The sequence below is a fragment of the Macrobrachium rosenbergii genome, chromosome 58 (genome assembly GCF_040412425.1).
Source record: "Macrobrachium rosenbergii isolate ZJJX-2024 chromosome 58, ASM4041242v1, whole genome shotgun sequence".
In the NCBI taxonomy this organism is placed as follows: Eukaryota; Metazoa; Arthropoda; class Malacostraca; order Decapoda; family Palaemonidae; genus Macrobrachium; species Macrobrachium rosenbergii.
In genome coordinates, this window is record NC_089798.1 from 23,664,238 (window position 1) to 23,683,673 (window position 19,436).

Sequence of the window (19,436 nt, forward strand, 5' to 3'; positions counted from 1 at the left end):
TTCATTCCTTGCTGTAATGTGGTTCAGATTCCACAATGAGCTGTAGGTCTCGTTGCTAGGTAACCAGTTGGTTCTTAGCCACGTAAAATGAATCTAATCCTTTGGGCCAGCCCTAGGAGAGTTGTTAATCAGCTCAGTGGTCTGGTTAGACTAAGGTATACTTATATATGGTAGCCTAGCCTACACTATAAAGTATACTCTATACACACATGGTATGGTAATTATTAATATTAGCTAATTCTGGAGGTTCATGCAGAGTGACTTATGATAATTCAATACAAAGAGAAATTGAATAACAAACAAGAATTAGCTTAGCCTACACTCTGGTATATTGTATACACATATACGGTAGCATAGCCCACATTATACTGCACTCTATATTCACATATCGCATTATACAAACATCAACATAACGATTATGCATCTTTTCCATGGATCTTTTAAAATGATATGCCTTAATTCACTGTATCCAACCTTTCTATTTCAAATTCATTACTTAATGCTTTGGAGTAGAATATGTCTATGCTCTTTCCCACCTCCTAACAATGTGGAATCAGCTGTGTAATTAATTGGTAAGTTACTTACATAAAAATGACATTTTTATGGTAAAATAAAGTTTTATATATACTGTACTTACCAAGTAATTACATGATCGGACCCCGCCCTTCTCTCCTTGCGTGGACATTAGAGCATAAAACAAATTGAGCTCTCTGCTGAGTTGCTTCCTTGAGTCCTGGATGGTGGGTGGGTGGGTGGGACCTGGTCACCTTCACACTAAAGATAGTAGCACCACAGTGTGAATTTTGAGTTTTAAGCTGCTGTAGGTTAGGGAACCAATAGCTATTTAATTACTTTATAAGTATATATGAAACTTTATCATAAAAATGTCATTTGTACTTACTGAATACATTTATACTATATTGTAATCTTGTTGCATCATATGTATAAAAAAAATCATTCCACCATTTGTAGTGTGTATGTTCTCAGAATTGGCTGATTTATATCCTACTAGGAAAATAATTAGGAAAACAATTTTTTGTTGCTAAAAGAAACTATTGTATTAATTATTTTTTTAATTTTTGTACATAGATATAAAACAGGCATACAAAGGTAAACTAACATACTTTATGTTAAAGGTCATTTATAAGAGAAGATTATGAATTGTTACATAAGCCATAAGTTTGGTAATCTTGTTTGAAAGCTTAGCCTAGTATAATGTAATGAAAGTGAAATTTGTTTGGTTTTTAATACACCGTTTGTGCCTTGCATTACATACCCTGTGTTTACATCTTTAGTGCATATGGCATTTCTTGATGATCACTATTCAAAGTAAGTTCATCTTGAGAACACTACTAAAAAGTTGTTGGAATTAATGAGTGCATGCATACGTATGCACCCTGTACATAAATTATAAATAGTGAAGGAGTGTGTTACTGTGTCAGGCTTTGATGTAAACATACCTCAGTTCTCTCTCTCTCTCTCTCTCTCTCTCTCTCTCTCTCTCTCTCTCTCTCTCTCTCTCTCTCTCTCTCTCTCTCTCTCTCTCTCTCTCTCTCTCTCTCTCGTACATATCCTTTAATGAAATATGAATTACTGTATCAAAAGCATGACAACACAAATCTAAAACTTCAGGAGGTTCTGGCAGGGAGAACACTCATCTGCTTAAGAACTTTTGCAACTGTTATTGGTTCAAAAGCAGCAGCAACAAATTGTTTATTCTTTTATCCAAGTTCATAAAGAGGCTTTAATGCCATTGAAAGCCTGTCCCATCATCTTAATTTTGCTAACTTTTCTTTTGATTTCTTCATTGAATCATTTGACTATTTTTCATATATGAATTTTCAATTTGGAAAGCTTGTTCTGCAAAAACTAAAAGCCATTTTGTTCTTTGTGCACATTTAGATTAATAATTTTTGATTGCTGTTAGTCTGTGGAGTCTTCATTAGGTGAATTTTCAGGTTCAAAGCTATTGATGTTGCAGTTTTAGGTCGTTTATGCAAAATTGCTCAGTTATAGCAATACTGTATACGAACTATATATAATGAATAAATGTATATTACTTTATTTCATTTACTGCTTACTGTTAAAATACATGAAGGAAAGGACCGTGTAATTGTAGCACTTTATTTTGATTACAGAATCTGAATCAGAAGAGGAGGAGGAGGAGGAAGTGGACAGTTTGTATCGAGAGGCAACAATGCCTCTGGATGAGGTCATGGCAAAGTATGCTGAAAACCCCCATCTGACTAGAGTCATGAAGGAAAAGAAGGTATTGTATTATTTTTATGAATAGACAGTTCTTTTAGGTTGGGTGTCATTATCATGTGTTGATTAGAATTTTTTGTTTTGTACATTTCTCCTGTTTTTTACCATTTCTTCTAGTGACACTAAAATTATGATAATAGTATAAAACATTTCCATTCAGTATTATTGCAATTAATACTGTCTTTTGTCATCATCACTATCATTATTTCTATATACAACAGAATTCAAAGATCTGGTGTGTAATAGGCAGGGGTGTCCTGCCAAGATCTGTGAGAATCAGATATATCTCTCTCTCTCTCTCTCTCTCTCTCTCTCTCTCTCTCTCTCTCTCTCTTTGAGTGAGGGGAAATTTCCTGTCTGATCTCTTGTGATGATTCGAAAATACAGAGGGTAAGGTGTCTACTCAGGTTGGTCTTCAAGACCACCTCCAGTGTTTTGGTTTGGAAATTGTTCATGCAGTGTTTACTTCGCCATATTTAATTCAGTTCAGAGCGCTTTTCTTGCTTCTAGTTAGTGTAAATGAATCTCTAGATACTTTATTTATATGGGGCAAGGTTATTTTTCGTTATACGAAGTGTTTTTAAGTTGAAATGTAACTAAAATATGTCTCGTGAAATTAATTTATCAATTATTTTCGTTAATAGATGACGATGGCTGTTTGGGGTATTTGTTTTGTGTAAAAAAAATTCAAGATTCCACTCGCTATTTTCACTTGATTTCATCATAACACGAGCTTTACGTATTTATCGTTTATCGGCGTAAAAATAACAGCAATGTGTTCTTTCATGCACAGTAGTTTAGATTAAAATACTTTCTCTCCCATTTTAATTACGATCGAGTTTCATCCATGTTGCCGATGCACGATAATTTACAGTATAGTCATTAGCAGCCTGAACATTGTTTTCTCAGCTTCAGCTACAACTTGCAGCTTAAATTTAGCAGTAATTTTCCTCATCGATCTTTTATCCATACTGAATAAAGGTATAATGTAAAAATATATCAGTCCTATTCTACTTAATGTCATTTGTGCCATAACGTATGGTAATTGTTTATTACCGTACGATGGTTGAAATACCAGGTAAACGGCTGTTGTTATCCGATTCGGTTATAAGCAAAACAACAGTTTCTTGGTCGGTTGTTTATGGCTGTACGCATTTACGCAAGAGTATAACGTTACTAACAATGCTTTTATCAATCTCTTCTACTTTTTTAACTAGAAGATGGGGTAAAGAGACGGAGGAAAAGTTGTCTATTGTAATTTGGTCTCTCTCACTGCCTGATTACGCTGTTGCCTGCACCCGCGCGAAATTTAAAATATTTTACAAATAATATTGTATCGGTATTAATTGCTTACCCCATTGCAAAATTGAATTATCGTAAGGTTAATTATCGTAACTCAAGCATTAGTCATGAAAATGAGATGAAAATACAGTATTTAGTGAATATTTCTCAGTGAAAAAATACCGCGAATGGGCGAATTTTCCGCAAATAATTGGTAGATACGTTCCAAAGAGGAATACGTGAGTCTCTGAATTGTGAGAACACGAATCCGGGGGTTTACTGTATATATACATATACATTATATATAACATATATATATACAGTAATACTTTGATCTTACACGATTTGAGTTGCGCGAATTCACACACACATGAACTTTTCACTGGAACCTAACTAATGGGCATACACGATTTTTTCACAGACACACGAAATTCTCGAGAAACCCTGCAGAAGTGGGTGTTTAATTTTTGAAGTAATTTACAAGTTTTCATACTTTTATGTGTAAAATCTGTATGAAAAATGCATTTAATTCTTTTATGTATAAAATCTGTATGAAAAATGTATTTCATGCTTTTATGTGTAAAATCTGTATGAAAAATGCATTTCATTCTTTTGTGTGTAAAATCTATGAAAAATGCATTTCATGTTTTAATGTGTAAAATCTCTATGAAAAATGCATTTCATGCTTTCATGTGTAAAATCTGTATTGAAAATGTATTATTTTTATTTTTGTACATGCATAGATATGATGCAAAGGTAATTTCAGCACATTCACTTAGTGTACTTTTACAAGATGTGATACCCATTTGCAAAGTTACTGCACTTTTCAAAGATGATACCCCTGCAGAAAATGTTGTTTAATGTTTGAAGTACATTTATAAGTTTTCATGCTTTTAACTGTAAAATCGATATGGAAAATTTATATTTATATTTCTGTACATAAATATCATACAAGTATTATGTCCATTTGCAAAGTCTTTGTCACAAGGACTTTACATGACCTTGAGATGAGGTGGTTCAATCGCGCTCATTTGATAAAATGAATTCGTTAATGTAATATCAGAGATGTAACTAAGAGTTGTATAAGTGTCATTCTTTGAAAATTACTCTGTTCACCTCGGAGAAAAGTGCTGGTGCAATCTGTATGTGCATGTAATTACAGCACGTTCAGTTGGTGTACTTTTACAAGATGTGATACCCTTAGTTACTGCATTTTTCAAAGATGATACCCCTGTAGAAAGTGTTTAATTTTTAAGTTTTTGTGTTTTTAGGTGTAAAATCAGAATGGAAAATTTGTATTTATATATTTGCGCATAAATACGATACAAAAGCAGTACAGTTACTTTATTACAGTCTCTCTCTCTCTCTCTCTCTCTCTATCTCTCTCTCTCTCTCTCTCTCTCTCTCTCTCTCTCTCTCTCTCTCTCTCTCTCTCTCTCTCTCTCTCTCTCTCTCATTGTAGTTAGCGCTCAAACATACTTTTACAACTTATTATTTCTCTCTGTACGTCATTACCTGTACAAAGCCCTTTGTTGGCCGACTCGGTTGAGCTTCAGACTGTCACTCGATGGGCCGCAGTTCAATTCCCGCGGCCGGCTGATGAAGAGTTAGAGGAATTTATTTCTGGTGATAGAAATTCATTTCTCGCTATAATGTGGTTCGGATTCCACAATAAGCTGTAGGTCCCGTTGCTAAGTAACCAATTGGTTCTTAGCCACGTAAAATAAAGTCTAATCCTTCAGGCCAGCCCTAGGAGAGCTGTTAATCAGCTCAGTGGTCTGGTAAAACTAAGGTATACTTATTACCTGTACAGTATATAATTTTAAATTGATTGAATTTTACCTGTAGTGTACTACCTTCTACGAACATTATGTACATGTTTTCGATATTTTATGGAATTGTACTTTTGTTGACTGACACATGACGTTTTGCCTAGTGACGCAAAGAAAACGGCTTTTACTCTAAGTGACAAAGAAAACGGCATCCCATGAATTAGGGGTAACATTAGTATACGTACACACCTACTGTAAATGCGCTATTTTGAAACTGTGCAGTACTCAATTTTTATGTCAACCATTTACTATATTCCTTTTTTAAGGGCAATAAGCTAAATTTTCAATAAAATTACACTAACTTTAGTTCATTTAAAAGTTAGCTTAATACTTTGGGAGCATGATTAGGGTCATATTTAGTACTTAAACTCTGGAAATAAAAATTTATTAGCATTTTTAAAGACCATGCCAAATTTACGTGAAACTTCACCTTGCACGAGGGGCTCCGGAACCTAACTTCGCGTAATTTCGAGGTATGACTATATATATATATATATATAATGTGCATGCTCCCAAATTATTAAGTTAACTTTTAAATGAAATTAAAGTTACTGTAATTTCTTTTAAAAGTTAGCTTAATAAAAGAAATAAATGGTCGACATAAAAATTGAGAGTTGTAAGAGAATTTCTCTCTCTCTCCCCTTCCTATCGATCTATTTTTAGAAGTCTTCTCAACCTCTTTTTAGTAACTTCTTTATTCTGCGTCTCTTTCTCTTTGTTCTGAAATGCTTTTTCATGAACAAAAAGTGTTTTTTATTTTGAATAATACAACTCTTAGTTATTATGTCTCTGTGTTTTAGAGCGTATTTGCAACACTAGCACATTTACACTTCGTAGACGGTACAGGTCAAATTAGATCAATTTAAACTATCTACTGTACAGGTAAAAACGTACAGAGAATTAATAAGCTGTAAAACTGTGTGAGCGCTAACTATGAATGAGAGGGAGAGAGAGAGAGAGAGATAGGGGTTGTCCTTAAGAGAGTGAAATTATTTATCAGTTATTACGGAGATAGAGAATAACAAGAGAGAGAGAGAGATTGTCCTTACTTGAAATATCAAGTTATATTATTTATGAATTATTATGGAGACAGAGAGAATAATGAGAGAGAGAAAGAGGAGGTTAGTCTTACATTAGATATCAAAAGATTGAAATTCAATATTTAACTTTTAAATGAAATGGAAGTTACTGTATTTTCACTTAAAAGTTAGCTTAATACATTATCCTTAAAAAAAGAAGTAAATGGTTAACGTAAGAATATAGGAGTGTGTGACTCTCTCCCCTATTTCACCGATCTATTTTTAGAAGTCTTCTCAACCTCGTTTATAAAAACTTTATTCTGTCTCTTTCTCTTTGTTCTGAAATGCACTATGTCTCTATGTTTTAGAACTGCGCATTTACAATTTGTAAATGGTACAGGTAAAATAAGATAAATTTAGAATTATCTACCATACAGTTAATGACATACAGAGAAACAGTAATACTTAGGTTGGCTAACTATGAACGAGGGAGAGAGAGATAGCATTTGTTCTTACTTAAGAGAATTTAATTTTTTATGAATTATTAAGGACACACACACACAGATAGAGAGAGTGAATTACATGAAAAATTTGACCACTGATTAGCAACACTCCCCTTCTTGTCATGTTAAATGACATCTGACAGCTTTTGCCTTTGACCTTCTTGTAAAAGTGTAATTACAGTTTGTTCCGACACGATATACAAACCCTCGGTCCTTTACATTAGGAATTACTTTCAGCATAGGCTGGAAACAGCCGTTGAACTCTCCTGACTGTTGTTAAGCTCTTATTATCCCAGTGGGATCTTCATGTATTTCTGTGTATATATTACGTGTGTTTGATATTTATTATTCCAAACCCACGATTTGTGATAACCTTGCATAGCCATCGTTCCCCTGCACTGTGTCTTTGGTTGATGGCCAAGGGCGTATTTAAAGGAGCGTAACCGAGTGGTAATGCTTCTCTCCAGTAGCCCTTTAGATACTGAAGGCGTTCCCCTGTACAATCAGAAATATTGGATTGGGACATAATATCTTCGCTCCCCTACACTGATCTGGACGTAAGAGTTTGCTTCCCTTCTTGGACTTCCGCCTTCCGTGTACAAGGGCATGACTACTTCCTTCCTACATGTGCTGAGTGTTGTTTTTGCTGCCTGCGCTTAGAGAGTTGCGGGGCGGGTGGGAGGTTGCGGGCGTCGTCTGTAAGTTATGCTTCCACAGCGCCCTTGGTGGCCTCCCCTCCTTCCTTTTCTCTCCCTGTAGGTTCTTCCTTTCTCTCCTTCGGTAGAGATCTCTCTCCTTCGCCCTTTTTGCTGGCTCGTCGGGTGAAGACCGTGAGGTGGGGGAGGGCGTCGGGCAACCTCTTCTTGGGTACCTCCTCTCGCTGCTCAGGGCAGTTCCCTTCCCCTTCGTAGCGAGAGAGTTTCCCCTCTCTAGTCATCTTTGCTTTTTCTTTCAGGTTGACTGAGCATCACAGACACAGCAGTAGTGGCTGGATATCTCAGGGGATATCTCGCATGAAGGAGTCCTGATGTTCATTAGTTGCTTTGGGATCGACCACAATACGTGGCTGGATGACTTAATTCCATGGTGGGATCGTTCCAACTCTATTCCCGCCAGTGTGGATCGATCGCTGTCATTGCTAGCCTTCATGTATGCTGTGGCAATGCCTCTGGCATATCTGTGGTCCATCTGCTTCTGCTATTCCCTGTGTTACGCTCCTGTTAACTGAAAGACATTCTGTGGGTGGCTCTTCCTGGTCTCCTGCCGCAGCTGTCCTGATCGTTCCTGTCACTGCTGGTGACTTTCATATGATGTTCCTGGCTGTTGCAGTAGTTCCTGCCTTCTGAAACGCTTCCGTAGCTCCTGCATTGGCTGTCCTGATCATGCCCGCTGCTTCTCCTGGTGGTCGTGCCTGGGGGCACTTCCATTGTGTTCCTGCCAGCTTCCCTGGAGGTTACGATGTCCACCATCCTGTAGAAGATGTCAGCGTAAAGGTGAAGGAAGTCACATGTGGAAGTGACGTTCTTGGCCGTTGCAGTAGCTCCTGCCTTCCGAACCGCTGCCGTAGCTCCTGCATCAGCTGTCCTGATCATGCCTGCTGCGTCTCCTGGTGGTCGTGCCCATTGCTGCTTCCGTTGTGTCCCTGTCAGCTGCCCCGGAGGTTATGATTTCGTGATCCTCTAGAAGATGTAGGCTTGAAGGTGAAGGAAGTCGCCCTGTGGAAAGTGACATTCCTGGCCATTGCACTAGCTCTTCCCTTCCGAACCGCTGCCGTAGCTCCTGCATCAGCTGTCCTGATCATGCCTGCTGCTTCTTCTGGTGGTCGTGTCCTGGGCCGCTTCCGTTGTGTTCCTACCCGACTGCCCCCGAGGTTACCATGTTTTGTGTCCACCATCCTGTAGAAGATGTCGGAGTGGAGGTGAAGGAAGCCACCCTGGGGAAGTAGCCGCCATCTTCTTCATCTTATCTTCGATTTCGTCTTCTGCTGTGTCTTCCCTTCCTCTCCCAAGGTCCAAGGGGGTCTCGGGAATCGGACAGACCTCCGTCGGCCGAAGGAGAGGAAGACTGCTTCTTCCCCTTGATGCCCTTGGACGTCTAGGGACTGCCTCCTTCCGAGGAGGCAGTGGGTCTCTCATTGGCTCTTCCCAACCTTCGGGTTAGGAAACCAATTCGCATAGCCCTGTGTTTTGTGTTTCGGGAACCACGGACGCGCAGACCTTGGTCTGCGATCCCTTTCCCAGTCTTAGAGGTTCCGCTTCTAAGACGGGGTCTGCTTCAGCTGCTCGTTCGCGAGCCGCTCCCAGTGCTCAAGATTCTATGGAATATCGAGTGTCCCAATCTGGTCTGGAGAATATTTCCTCGGCCCAGTTCGGGAGCTGTGTGAGAGAAAGAGCCAAGGCATCCAGGTGTCTCAGCCCCTCCTGCCAGTACCACAAGCACTACAAGTGCTTGCCAGTGCTTGGTCAGGCTCACAGCCTGGTGTCTCGATCCTGGCGGTTCGAACACCAGAAGAAGCAGGGAAGAGATTCCCTTCGGGAGTCCTGCGGGACTTCTAGGGGACTGACTCTCTTCCGGGAGACAAGTTTATCTCGTTGGCTTTTTCCGCCCAAGGGTGGGAACCAATTCGCATTGTTTTGTGGGGTCTGGCGTTTTGGGGCTGCAAGAGCACAGCCTCAAGAGGCCGCGCCCTTGTTGCCAGTCTTGGAAGTCTGCATCTAAGACTGGTCCTGTGCCTAGCTCTTTCGATCTCTTAGGAAACTGAAAGCTGCCACTCCCAGTTTTTGGGAGTCTCGTGGGTAGCTCGAATTCTATGAGTCATGAGCGCTCTCCTGACGAGAGGCACAGGATGAGAGAAAGTGCCAAGACACCCAGGTGTCGGGGTGCCGAGATGCCAGGTGTCTCGATACTGCCTACCAGCTGCTTCGGTTGCTCGGCCGGGTTTCATTCTTGCGTCTCGAACCTTAGGGTTCAAGCATGCAGGATAGCAGATACAGAATTCCCCTTTGAACCTTCTTCTCGAGGGGCCTCGGCCTCGGGAGTTTAGAGTTTGGGGAACTAGCGATAGTTCACGGCAGACGAGTTCCGCCCTGTCCAGTTCTGAGTGTGTTTGTGCGATTGGCTCGGCTCAGCTCAGACCCTGGTCACGCTAACGAGACTGGCTCACTCAGCCTGCTGGCCCTGCCCAGCCCTTGGTGGCGCTTGCAAGACTGGCTCAGCTGGGCTCGGCTCGGCCTGCCTGCCTCCCATCCACCGCATACTACCCAGTCTGGATCGCGATCAGCTCGGCTCGACCCCTCTCGGTTTTTTCCGAATCGGGTTCTCGGCTCTGTTCGAGTGAACTTTCTTTGCTCTTCCCCGGAAAGCGCTTTGCCACGGCACAAGCACTCTTCTTCCCTCGTGTAGCAGTAATCTTCTTCGGTTGATTATCGCTCATGGTCCGCCTCTCCTGCTGGTTTTACTGGCAGGACAGGTAGGGGTACTCTTTCTCCTCACCTGTTCTGTTTTCCTCTCGGTTGTTCCGAGAGGCACGAGACAGACAGAGAGAGCTCTTCGGAGTTCGGCTTCCTGGTGTGCTTTAGGTGTCGGTCCCCAATTATCTCGTAGTACAACCAGGTAGCCGAGGAGGGTTTCATGGGATCTGTCAAGGCTCCCTCCAAGGGCAGAGGCACAGGAGTTTCACGCTTCGGAAGCAGCGAGGGTCTTTCAAGTTGCGATCGCCCTTGTTTTTCGGAGAACGTTGCACCGATTTGTCAGCACGAGGATCCCCTGGACAGGACCGCAACTCCCCCTATGAATAATCTTCATCACTCACAACCCTTGCAGTTCCTGAGGGGCCAAGAGTGTCGGGTGCCGCCGCGGTCCTTGTTTGCAAGAGCGTTCTTGACCGGATGAATTATTTTCTTCGGAGAAGGAGTTCATTCAGGTCAAGACACCAAGCTTCTTCCCTGCCTTGACAGAATACGAATTCTTCTTGCCCCGAAGGGTCTGACTGACTACAGTTCTGTGGACAATTCTGGTGCTAAGAAGAAGGACTTTGTCCCAATTCAGATCTCCGGTTTCATAAGTCCCAAGTTGGCTCGACCCTTAGGAATGAACCTTATTTGGTTCTGCCTTTCTCTTGCAGAGATTTGCTAGATACCTCAGAAATCAAGGTACATACCAGGGCACTGCCTTGTCCTTTGGACAGTGGCCAAGACCATGGGTCTTAGTCATCTTGACTTGACCTCATGCCAGCCCCCCTGCAACTCCTAAGAAGTCCCAGGCTTTGATAGAAGATTTTGGAACATAGACTCTCCTACCCTTTCAGGAAAGTGCGCATAACTGCGTCTCTTTCCACCCTCTTTCCCATAAGGGAGGAGGGAAGAGAGAAAGAAGTATCGACCGGGAAGAAGTTCCCCTACTGCAGATTCCTGGATGAAATGATACTTATCAGGTCTCTGGAGCTGGCAGCGACATTGCCGAGACCTGGGAATGGATTCCTTCAGGAGAAGTATCTATTTCCCATAGGTCTCGGCAATTCTTTTCATCCTGCTTCCTCTCCCCTGCTCCCGATTCAGGAAATGCCAGCCCGGCTAGAGCTAATTGTCTCGGTATCCTGTCATCTTGCAGAAGCTTCCCCATGGCGGAGAGTGGAAGTCTGCTTCCATTCCTCTGTCCTTTCCTCTTCGAAATATGAGGAAGGAGTTAAGCTAATGCTTGATTGATGGAACCTTCGAATATGCTTGCATATTTCCCTCACATCTTGTGTGTACTTATGGATTCACCAATCGAGGAATAGGCACACACCCATAGGACTTTGTCTTGAAGGTGTGGGACCGAGACTATTAGTACCTTCTCATTACCATCCTGGGCTCAAGGCAGCCTTCTGGCCTTCTGAGATTTCAGGATGAGTTTTGCAACACTCAGTGGTTCGTTGAACAACAAACCACAGTAGTGGCATTTGTCGACAAACAAGATGGAATTGTTTTTTCCTCCTGTTCCATCTGTTGACATTTGCAGGTACTCAAGTGTTCTATAGCACACTCAACATCTCAGTTACCCAGATGCATCCCTGGTGGGGATGTATTGGCAGGCGAGCTTGGCCTCGGGTTTGAGTGATCGGGACAGAACGTGCTGCTCACTCGAAGATTCACGAAGAGATTGCTCAACTGAGAAATCCCTACTGTCTTTCTGTTGCCTCCCTGCACAAGTCAGTAGTTTTTCTCGCTCCTTCATACCAGACCCGGGGGCCACTACGGTGAGGCATGCTGTCTTTCTGGAAAACTTGATATATACTTTTTTCCCTCTGTATTTGTCTGTTTTGCTAGGGGTTCTCAAGCATTGCTCATCCCGAGTTACAGACAAATGCTGGAAGACTTTCGCCTCTTGCCCAACCTGATAGCTGAGGCATCGAGAAGAGTTCTGCTTGACCCAACCTCCTGTAGCAGCTACACAAGAAGCGGTTCTTTGGGTAGTACACCCTCGTGTGTTTGGGGCTGGGAGACCTTCCAGCTTCCCTTGCAAGCATAGGCTTTCTCGCCGGGTGGCAGCGACTATAGCTGGATATCTCTTGAAGTCCTCTGCAACACTCCCAGGGACTGGAGCCGTCTTCATTGGTGGGTGTCATTGCGGAACTCCTTCTTGGGTCAGAGTCGCTCTTCAAGTCTGGACTTCCTCGTCTTCTCTGCCAAGGGTTGCTTCTTTCCCTTTCATTTGTGAAGAACATAGGCCCTTGCGACCTAGTCTTCTATCTGAAGTAGCCTTCTCCTCAGTCAAGATTTAGCTACGGATGAGAAGCTTCTTCGGTCTTGCTGCCCCAGGGAACTGTTTCCTTGGTGGCATGTGACTCTCGTTTAGGGTTCCTGTCCCAGGCTGCACGCGCCCTTACGAGAGTTGTTGGATAGAGGTGTGCCCTCGTAGCACCATCTTTCATCTTGCTCTGGCCTTGGCGTAGAAGATGGAAGAATAGGTGAAGGGGATCAATACCTCGACTCCTCGGATGTCGTAGGTGGACTCCGAATCCTTCGGCATGTATTGTTGGGTTCGAGTTGTCCTTATTCCCCTCTTCCTTGGACTTTGTATTGATGATCCAGATCATTCATTACTTTGTCCTTTTTGGCAGCTGTGGTACTTTCCGAAAAGGCTCAACATTCCTAACCCGGATGTCGTCGACATTTTTGCTGGTACACTCTCTCCCAAGGAAGAAGTGCCTAAGGACACATCTTCCTCCTGACTTGTACTTGGCAGCTGACGATGACGATACCGGTACCTTCCACCTGAGAGCTCACGAAGCCGATGGCTTGGTGTATCCCTCGCATTCCGGAAGTTTCTCTCGGGCTGGAAGCAAGACTTGGTCTCATAGACCACACTCTTGTCTTCCTATGGTGTTGCCCACAGGCCCTTGGAACCTTTTTTTCTTGGCCCTGTGGTGGCTGCTCAACAAGTTGTGTTTTCTTACCTGGCTCCTTCAAGAGGACGAGTAGCATCTCGCCTAAAGTGTTGGTTCTGGAAGTGAGAAAGATACCGAGAGTGACTGGTCTCTCTTCCTCCTCCTTCTCCTCATTCAGTATGAAAATAGGACTCGAACCAACACGTGCTGGACTTGACACTGGTGCGGTAAGACTACACATCAAGCACCCGTTATATTTTTCTCATAGAATCATAGAAGCTATTCCGTTCCTTCCTCTAGCAAGGGGAGGAAGGAGAGTCTAGCAATAAGGGAAACCCTATCTCATCTTTTCCATGCTGCCTCTGACTCTAAGATTCTTCCAGCCTATTTTGTATAAGTCACGTTTCCTCACTCATGTGAAAAGGTCCAGTATCTGACATTTGATCTTGCAGTTCCTACACTCCGATCAGTATGTGAGAGGCTCGGGTACTCCTCCTCGCTCTTTCGACCAGAAGGATTAGCCCAGGTGTGCAGAACTCCAGTCAGTTCAGGAGACTCACTCAGATTCCTCCCTCCAACCAGGGAGTCTTTCTAATGTAAAGGACCGAGGGTTTGTATATCGTGTTGGAACAAATCACAATTTTTAAAAAGTAAATTGTATTTTTCCTAACTATACAAACCTGAGGTCTTTTACATTACATTTTATGCCCACCTCATGCCACCCCTCAATCTGAACCTGGACCGAAAGGCAAACTGGAATGTTTACATCTTGGCAGGTGGGTATTCCCTCCTACCTGGCGGTAGTTACTGCCTAACCACTTTGCGCAAGAGTTTAACGGCCTGCGCAAGAGTTTAACGGCCGTTTCCAGCCTACACTGAAAATAATTCCTAACGTAAAGAACCTCAGGTTTGTATAGTTAGGAAAAATACAATTTACTTTAAAAAAAATTGTGATATTATTATTTATTATTATTATTATTATTATTATTATTATTATTATTATTATTATTATTATATTATTATTATTACTTAATTTTATTAATCTTACTAATATTTGAAAATTAGTACTTATTATTAGGTAAAAAGTTTATTTATCATACAAATAAACATACCTGTGTACATGTACCATAAAAATTCTCTCATCTCACTAAAAGAGAGAGAGAGAGAGAAATTATTAGTTTTAATAATATTTAATGTTATTTAATTTACACATAAAAGCTTTAAAACTTATAAATTATATAAAAAATTAAATATAGTAAATATTTTTGCAGGGTTTCTTGGTGTTCGCAAATGTTCGCGTGTCTGAAAAATTCGTGTATGACCATTAGTTAGGTTCTAGTGAAAAATTTTGTGTCTGTGAATTCATGCAACTAGAATCGCACAAGTTCAGGGTATTACTTTGTATGTGTGTATATATATATATTATATATATATATTGTTACATATGCTTCTACTAAGAGAAGGTTTGCTGCACAAGAAGCTAGGATGTCTGCAATGGAATCAAAGCTGGACAAGTTGATAGAACTACAACTTGCAAAATCTTTGGATACAGGGGCTCAGGGACAGACTCCGAAGCAAGCACAAGTGTCAGATCCACCCATTAATATAGATGATTTCCCAGATTTGAGAGTGGTGGAGGACGAGCCAGAGCAGTTTAATCCTTGGGTGGTGGCATCACGGCTAGCTAGAGCGGTGGATGGCATCTTCTATGATAGTGATGTATGCACCCCTCTAGCTAGGTTAGAGTTTGCAAAACCTTTTGTCCACTTGGAAGGTAGTAAGTTTCGCTTTCGATGCCAAACACCTAAGACTCTGGCTTTGGTACCGGAGGAAACCATGACTTTTACCCGGGATCAGGCGAAGGGCTTCCTTTCTAATATCTGCCAGGACCTGGGAGGTTGTGCTCTGGGCACCCAGGTTCTTGCTAGGAACCTTCCTGCCTGGAAAGTACCAGTTGGTGAGAAGTTCCCATCTATCACCAATAAACCGTTCAAATCTTGGGAAAAGAACTGGGTAGAGTCAGCCGTCCATGGGGCGAAGTTCTCTTTAAAGGAACTCCAGGACTTTGGAACAGTTCTGCCAGATCCCATGGACGATCTAACAAAACCATTAGCAGGCTTCACAGAGGTGATGAAGAAAGGCAAATTTCTAGCAAACCATGCCCGTTCATGCTTTTTTGCGGACACTCCTTACCTTGCCGACACCCTGTGTGTTCAGGAGTTTGAGGCGAGGAAACTATTAATGTTCTGCATTTCAACCTTGATATCAATGGAATCTCAGGCATACCGCTGTGACCAACAAAGAGATTCAGTGCTCCCAAGGTTACAAATTCGGAACATGGGCCCAATCTTCATTCACCTTCTGGAGGCTTGGGCGGCGTCCAAATTAAAACTTAGACGTCAAGCCCTAAAATTTGCTGACCAGAAGTCTATGCCAGTAAAGGAGCTCCTCTTCGCCTCCCCTATGTGTAGTGACCTCTTCCCTAGGGACCTAGTAACCAGTCTGAATAATATTGCTACCCACTGAGGTATCAAATTTGAGGAGTTACTAGGATATGACCCGGAAGCAGACCCAAGGGGGGTAAAACGCAGGAAGCAGCAACAATATAAGAAGGCTTTTAAAGCACCAGCTCTTCCTGTGCAAGACCCAGGACAAGGTCCCTCTTCCCATAAACAATTCCCTATGCCGCACTCTCAGCCATCCTTGAAGGGTAGCAGTGCACTGCCATCTCAACAATCCCAATTTAGGCAGTTCCAGGAGGCTCGAGGCGGTCGTGGAAGAGGCGGATCCTTTCGAGGGAAGAAAGTTAACAGGGGAAGACGAGGTGGTGGTAGAGGTCAATTCAACCAATGAGACATTTCAGGTTGGGGGCAGACTGAAGAGGTTCCAGGAAGCCTGGAAAGTGTCCCCTTGGGCCTATCAAGTGGTATCGAAAGGTCTGCGCTGGGATTGGAAGGGCCCTTCGCAACAAATACTTTCATCAGCGCAGCACAAAAGAGTTGATCCTATTTGTGAACAAAATGCTAATAAAGGACACAATAGAGAAATGCCACTTTATCAGGTTCCAGGGAGGCTTTTCAGTGTTCAAGAGGGACTCTCAGGAAAGGAGAGTCATTCTGGACCTCTCTGTCCTCAACAAAGCAATAAACTGTCCCAAATTCAAAATGCTGATGATAGATCAGATAAGACATACCTTGCCAAAGGACAGCTACACCTCTTCTATCGACTTGAAAGACGCATATTGGCACATTCCAATCCAACCTCATTTTCGCCAGTATCTAGGATTCCGTCTAGGTCGCCAGTCGTACAGATTCAAAGTGATGCCATTCGGCCTTAGTGTAGCCCCCAGAGTGTTCACGAAATTGACCAAAGTGATCTTAGAACAACTAAGACTACAGGGGGTGAATGTCATGGCGTATCTGGACGATTGGCTGATCTGGGCGGAATTGATAGAAGAGTGTCTAGAAGCGTCCCGAATAGTGGTTCAGACCTTGCAGGACTTCGGGTTCCTAATCAACTGGGAAAAGTCACGGCTGAAGCCAGAAAAGAAGTTCAGATGACTAGGCCTACAATGGTGTCTAGAAAGCGGAAAGCTAGCCCTACCAGAGACCTCCAGGAGGTCAATAGTAGATCAGGTAAAGAGGTTCAGAAAAGCCAAGAGTTTTTCCAGAAGGAACCTAGAAGTGCTGCAGGGCAAACTCCTATTTGCATCAATAGTAGATCCAGTCTTGAAAACGACTTTGAAGGATTTGGGCAGTTCTCATTTTAAAGCGAACAAGTCATTCAGAGACCACAAGGTCGATGAAAAGGAGGTGCAGGACAATGCTCAAACCGTGGGCATCGAATCAGGTCCTGAAATCTTCTGTCCGGCTAGTCCCGAAACCAGTCTCAGTGACCATTCATATGGATGCTTGGCGAAGGGGCGGATGGGGGGACACTCAGATCAAAACAAAGTGTCCGGGAAGTGGTGGGATCCCTCAAATCTTGCCATATCAATATCAAGGAAATGATGGCAGTGCTCCTGTCACTCAAGGGACTGAAACCCAAGAGGGGATCTCACATTCAGTTGTTCATAGACAATAAGCCGGTGGTACAATGCTTGAAGCGTGGGGGATCAAGGTCAAAGCCACTGAATCATATAGTGCTGGGGATCATGAGATTAGCTCAGGTGAAGAAATGGTCTCTGTCAGCAACCCACCTTGCGGGAGCTCAGAATGTCCTAGCGGACTCCCTCTCCAGATTCAAAGCCCAGGGGGAGTGGGAATTGGACAGCGGGTCATTCAGCGGGATCCTCCAAGATCACCCATATCATCAGGTAGATCTGTTCGCAACACGCGACAATCACAAATTACTGAATTTTGTAACCCCCATCACGACCTTCGAGCAGTGGCCAGAGACGCGCTTTCGCTGGACTGGAACCTGCTGGGGAACATTTATCTGTTTCCCCCAACGAATTTATTAATGAAAGTAGTACAACTCCTCAAGGAGTTCAAGGGGAGGGGAGTAGTGATTGCTTCAATGTGGCCAAACAGTCCTTGGTTTCCAACCCTACAGAAGCTGACTTTTCATCACAAGCCACTACATCTTCCTATTCTTTCCCAGCAGGTTCAAGGGATAACTGTCTACGCCTCCTCCTTTCTGACGAAAAGCTTTCATGTGTGGACTTTCTCAGATCCCTGTGCTTCATGGAATGGTCACCTGAAGTCAGGGAATTCTTAATCACTAATATTAAGGGGAAATCCGCCAAACAGTATCAGTCAGTGTGGAACAAATTTGTCTTATTTGTTAGGGACCGTAAACCAACTACCATCGATAATAACCGTGGGGAGTTCTTTGTGTTTTTATTTGGCGTAAAAAAGTTGGCTCCCTCCACTATTAAAAATCACAAAGCGGCCCTTGCGGTTCCTTTAAAGTGCTGGATTCGGAGTAGAGGTGCATTCAGAAGTGTTTGAAATGATGATGAAAACAGTGGCTCCCAGGCCGAGTGAACAACCATGTGAATTATCATGGGATCTAGATACAGTCTAGCTGCTCTGAACAGATGTTCAGACAATAATATGAAATTTTTGTTAGAAAAACTTTGTTTTTAGTGGGCCTGGCGATGGGAGCCAGATCAGCAGAGATCCATGCGCTAAAAAGAGGAGATCAGTTTTGTTCTTTTGGAAAGAATAAAGTAACCTTTTCATTCGGAGAATTTTTAGCTAAAAATGAGAATCCGTTTCATAGACGGAAACCCATAGTTATCCCTTCTTTGCCCTCTAATCCGAAGCTGTGTCCTGTGGCCACAGTGAAAAAGTACCTTGTTCGCACCAACCATATCATGCAAGGGCCCCTCTTTTTGGTACCAAACGAAAGCACCCCACTTTGCCTAGAAAGCCTCAGAACTAGTATTTGTAAGTTAATTGTAGATCTATGCCCAGGATCAGACCCAAAGTCACATGACCTCCGTAAGTACGCAGCCTCACTTGCCTTTTTCGGTAACTTTAGTGTGGAGGACGTATCCAAGTACACGGGGTGGTCTGGGCATGGAGTGTTTGTCAAACACTATGTTAAACAAATACGAGGTGTCCAGACTGCGTGCATATCCCTCGGCAAAGTTGTAGGCAAGAGATAAGGACGCCCGGAAGGTGAATTGGCTGGCAAGAGGAACTCTTCCTTTAAAGTGAGTGTTTTAAAAACCGGTAGGTTATTTATTCCTATTATAGTCTATTTCTTTTGCTCTTCACCAATGCACAGTCTCTTCGGAGACAGCTTAAAGGGTGGGCTGTTACAGCCATAAAGGGAAAGGATTTTAGATTTCGGTTTGAACCCAAGGGAAGCGAAAAAGCTTTTTGGTTAGGGATAGTGGCTGAAAGTCCATCCTCCCTGTCAAATGATGTTTGACGGCTTTATAAATATACAAAAGCCTCTTTAAAATGTTCTCTGGTACACCTGCATGAGGCTCTCGTGGCTCCCTTTGACTAAAAAATGGGGTTTGAACCCGAAGGGAAATGAAAACCCTATTTTTAGTCTGGGAGCCGCGAGAGCCTCAGACCTTCCCAGTTAGCATTAAGTATATTGGGTTATGCCCACCCCTTCATTTGCAGGGAGTATAACCTTTTAGGGAGGCGCGGCTATTCCTACATTGGGTTGGCAACATGCACATGCGCAGTAGATGCGTAGTCGCGTT

General features: G+C 42.7%; 1 protein-coding gene across 1 annotated transcript in view; it reads left to right on the forward strand.

Annotated features, from left to right (window-relative positions):
* The window catches only part of LOC136837165 (probable protein phosphatase CG10417), a 224,056-nt gene that overhangs the window by 76,392 nt on the left and 128,228 nt on the right, over positions 1 to 19,436 (forward strand). Inside the window, exon 3 of the mRNA XM_067101836.1 lies at positions 2,139 to 2,269. Coding sequence (XP_066957937.1) covers positions 2,139 to 2,269 — 131 coding nt within the window. The remainder of the gene's footprint in view (positions 1 to 2,138; positions 2,270 to 19,436) is intronic.